Source organism: Setaria italica, chromosome VIII, assembly GCF_000263155.2.
Source record: "Setaria italica strain Yugu1 chromosome VIII, Setaria_italica_v2.0, whole genome shotgun sequence".
In the NCBI taxonomy this organism is placed as follows: Eukaryota; Viridiplantae; Streptophyta; class Magnoliopsida; order Poales; family Poaceae; genus Setaria; species Setaria italica.
Genome location: NC_028457.1, coordinates 36,566,316 through 36,570,611, shown reverse-complemented (window position 1 = coordinate 36,570,611; position 4,296 = coordinate 36,566,316). Strand labels below are relative to the sequence as shown.

General features: G+C 45.0%; 1 protein-coding gene across 1 annotated transcript; it reads right to left on the bottom strand.

Moving 5' to 3' along the window:
• Nucleotides 1-331: 331 nt before the first annotated feature.
• Nucleotides 332-3,470, bottom strand: LOC101771714 (laccase-15). The gene is made up of 6 exons (XM_022828867.1): nucleotides 3,304-3,470; nucleotides 3,017-3,168; nucleotides 2,496-2,743; nucleotides 2,275-2,394; nucleotides 1,174-2,196; nucleotides 332-714 (listed from the first exon to the last, which is right to left on the bottom strand). Exons 1-6 carry the CDS (start codon nucleotides 3,418-3,420, stop codon nucleotides 542-544), a joined length of 1,833 nt encoding a protein of 610 aa, XP_022684602.1. The 5' UTR covers nucleotides 3,421-3,470; the 3' UTR covers nucleotides 332-541.
• Nucleotides 3,471-4,296: the final 826 nt, after the last annotated feature.

Genomic DNA, 4,296 nt, shown 5'->3' with positions numbered 1-4,296 from the left:
ATAACCTTTAACGAGTTAGTGGTAACGTATCTTGCTAGGGCCGTCACTCATAATGCATGGAAAAAAATTCTGTGCAGGAGCCCTGCAAAGGACGCGCCGTGCAGGACCACGCTAGATGGCCGACGCGTGGCGCCCTTCAGCATCGGACACTCGCCTAGATGTTTTATTTGTAGCACATCATTGCTTTAGTGTTATAATTAATATTCTATGATGTCCCATAGATAGGGTAGGCACCCATAATTTTTTATGGTGGGGTTTAGAGGATGCCTTTGGAAATAACCTAGCGTCCTCTTTGTCTCTCTGCCCATGTTTACATAATTACAGCTCAACGTTAGTGACTGAATTCCATAAAGATAGAATATTATAGATTAAATGTTTACATAATAGGACACATCTCAAGATACATATACAGATTAATTTTGACTAGCAAGGATTTTTGTTTCATCTCGAGATTTATGCATCTTTCCTCTGTAAACTTATTTGAAAGCCACTGTTTGGAACTGTCTACTAGACTCCATTTATCAATGTCAGTTCAATTTCCTTAGATAGGGTATAACTCATTTGACATAACATTGTGGTCATGTCCACATGTTGGAAAATCCGCAGGTGGTGCAGGGAGAGATGTGTCCACTATTGACCCATCCTCTACGATGAATAATGCAACCATGCCCATTGAGACATGAAACCCAAAATGGCAATGCATATACCATATCCCTGTACACCATGACAGACAAAGTATTAGATATTGGTGGTGATGTTTCAAAGATACACCAGTAAATACAGTGCACGTCTAAACAAATCGTTAGATTGAGTGAAATGTAATAGTTTCCCAGAAACTAAACATGAAATAATTTTCTTCAATGTGGGGGTTAATATGTCGAAAGATGGAGAAAATTATTTTCTCTTGGAAACACAGCTCTTGTGATTTATGATAGTTATATTTATGATAGCTACAATAATAATTAGCTAACTGTTTTTGTCCAATAAGATTTTTGTTCAAATTTGGAAGCTACTTAAAAATAGTATTCTATAATCTAGCTGTGTTATTTGCATGTGACGTTCGTATCACAGGATATTTTTTCCCTACATAATACCGGCTAAAAGTAAATTTTTAGGTCTGCAGCTATTTCAAGTAAAAATAAATTTAACGGACAAGGGAGATCTGCGACCCACCTGGATTATCTGCGATGAAGCGGACAGCAACCCAGCCAAGCCTCGGCACAAATACGGTGTTCTTGACAGCCGGATTCACAAGGTTGTACCTCGGCACATCCCTCGTTGCGTCATAGTTGCCTTCGCCCTGAGCGAGCACGAACACATCATGCCCGTGTAGGTGCATCGGGTTCGATTCGCTTGATAAAATCGCCATACCCTGGAACACCACCTCCACCACAGCCCCTTGCCGGAAACGCCGTGCAATCGTCGCCTTGGACGTCGGCTCCAGCTTGGCTTCTTTGGGTCCAGGTGGGATAAGGGCTGGGTCGGTGTAGTTGAACACCCTCGGCGGCTTGTCTGGGAGCTCTTGCAGCATGCTCAGCACGCGGTTGTCGGTGTTGTAGTAGTGTAGCTCCAGGAGTGGTGTAGCGACCGCAGGTTGCTGGTAGGTGAAGCTGTTCATGGTCGCCACATCCATGGACTCATTGTTCTCGCTCCTCTTGCAGGAAGATTGTCCTCCCCGGCAGATGGAGCCCAGGCCGAGTGTGATGAACAGGCGCTCATCAACATGCTTCGGCACCTCCAGGTGCTGGGGATGGTGTAGGCCTGTCAGGTTTCCATGGAAGTAGAACGATGTAATCATGTCATGCTGGTCAGGCATCTCTGGTGACACTGGAATATCACTGGATGGACGTCCTCCTCCATCGGCAGCTCTTTGCTTGTTGCTATACTGAACTATTCCTCTGGTGATCAACGTTGGGCTTTGCGGGTCTGGCAACGGCGACTGGTTGGGCAGGGCTACCATATAGTATCTGCCAGGATCAGCGTCGGCGACCAGAAGGGCATCCATGGTCTCACCGGGTGCAATGGCGATGACATCCGTGGTGTACGGGCTAACATAGTTGGCGTCTGCGGCGACAACCGTGAACTTGTGGCCGGCGATCTTTAGGTAGTACTCAGCAAAGAGCGCAGCGTTGATAATTCGTAGCAGGTAGGTTCTTCCGGGTTCCACATCAAGCAAGTATCCATCTTCTACGGCACCTGCAGAGTTGAATCCAATCGAAATTAGGAAATTGTGCCCCTTTAAACTTGAATTTATCAAAATTACTACTTGATTACCAGAGCAGCTGTAGAGATCTCCAAGCTTTCCGTTTATTGTCGATGCATTGAAGTAAGCATCAATCACATGCTGCTTAATGCCCCAGTCCGCCTTCAAAAGGTCTATGTCCCACCACTCACCTGCCATTACCAAGATCAAAGTAACAAGAGTTCAGCCGGGAGAATAATAGCACTTCTGCAACCATGCCAAATTCGAAAACTATTCAGCTTCCATATAGAACCTATAATGATGGGGATCTCCTTGTAAGGCTTCGGAAATGGGTACGAGCTGGCCCCACGTCTCGGCCGGATGATCAAGGCGCCGTGCACGGAAGCCCGGAGGAAGGAAACATGAGCATGCCACCACAATGTGCCTTCCTGTCCAGCAACGTTGAATCTATAGGTGAAGTTCTGGTTTGGTAGAATGGGGCACTGGGTGATCATTGGCACCCCGTCTGCCCAACAGTTGAGCCGCTGCTTCACTCCATGCCTGCATCAGAAAACACAGAACAGAAGCTTCAGAAAACAAAATGAAATCTGATACGCTATTTCTCATGTGCCGGCAATCAACTTAATTTTGAATCCCCATCTTAGGCAGTAGATCAGCGCTGGAGTATATTTCACGGGCTTGACAGACTGAGCAGATCCAAATGCAGTGGAAGTTATATGTGAATTGTTTTTAGACATGGCGAAAAGTTTGTTGCTAGAAGTGCAATGTGTAGGTTGTTTCTCTATGCTATAACAAAAGGATTTGCAGTTTTACCAGTGGATTGTTAAGTTGTAGGGTGACTGGTTGACGACATGAACTGTCACCGAGTCTCCCTCTGTGACCTCTATTGCTGGCCCTGGAAACTGCCCGTTCACCACGGTTGCCAGCGTTTCCTTGCACAAGTGCGTCATTTTCACCTGTCTCACCTAAATATGCATGTTTCAACAAATCAATTATGGAAATGTACATTTGCATTGCCTGTTCCAGATCCAGTACGGATGCTGGTTAACATTATGCAGAAACAATAGAGGGCAGTGGCCATGGATGCTCATAATACTTACAACAAAGGTGTGTTCGACGACACTGGCCATGGCCGCTGGTGCTCCTATGGCAGAGAGGAAGAAGACGACGCCAGTGGCGATCGCTACAGTCGCCGCGGGCAAGCTCCTCCACTTCATTGTTTGCAACTTTGCCTGCTTTGCTCTCCAATGTACTTCTACCCAGTACTAGATGATGCCAATGCAATATGTTAGTGCTTTGGTAGGTAACTAAGAGGCATTACATATGGCGGCTGCGTTGACAAACTATGAGATAACAAATGTGTAAGTCTCACGTGGCTGTCATTGATTTTTCTACCATTTTAGTGTGTTAATATTCGTAAGATAACTGCAAGCTTAGCCTCCAGATTTCTTTCTTTTACTTCTGTACCTCATCGGATCTGATTAGTGATCTAAATTTAGTCCAGCGTGAGCATGGCGTGCATGACTAAGAAATTGCTTGTTAGTACTACCCAATCAGATCAGACCGGAGCAGTAAGAGCTGTGTGAGTATGATCTTAGACATTGTATAAACAAAGTGTTTCTGAGCTGTATGAATTGATACTTCTAATTAAGAGCAGCAAGTCTCGAATCTAAAAGGATACTATGAGTATGATATGAGCTTGCACCATTTCAACATATATAAACATTGAAGCAGCTACAAGTTGGGATGAGTTGGTCCCGTCCCAGTTTTTGGGGATAAGACCATCCGGACTCGTGTTTGGTTAAGAGGGATGGATCCACCCTGATTTTTTATTTGGTTAGAGGGACTACAATAGATGAGATGAATAACATTTCCTGCTTCTTAGACACTGTCACCGGGAACAACATTTTCTGCTCTCTTAGACACCGTCACCGGGAACAACATTTTCTTCTCTCTTAGCCACCATCACTGGAACCCATGTCCACTACTACAGAAAGGTCTATCCTAGCCGATCTATCACTGCCGGATTAAATAAAACTAGCGGTAATAACCTTTCACTATCGGGCGGTAAGAAAAAATAACATCACTGTCGG

Excerpts from the sequence above, each read along its gene's own strand:
- LOC101771714 (XM_022828867.1), bottom strand. The coding sequence starts at position 3,420 with ATGAAGTGGAGGAGCTTGCCCGCGGCGACTGTAGCGATCGCCACTGGC. Across the intron at positions 3,169-3,303 it reads TCGTCGAACACACCTTTGTT|GTGAGACAGGTGAAAATGAC; the intron begins GTAAGTATTATG and ends ATGCATATTTAG. Across the intron at positions 2,744-3,016 it reads TACAACTTAACAATCCACTG|GCATGGAGTGAAGCAGCGGC; the intron begins GTAAAACTGCAA and ends TTTCTGATGCAG.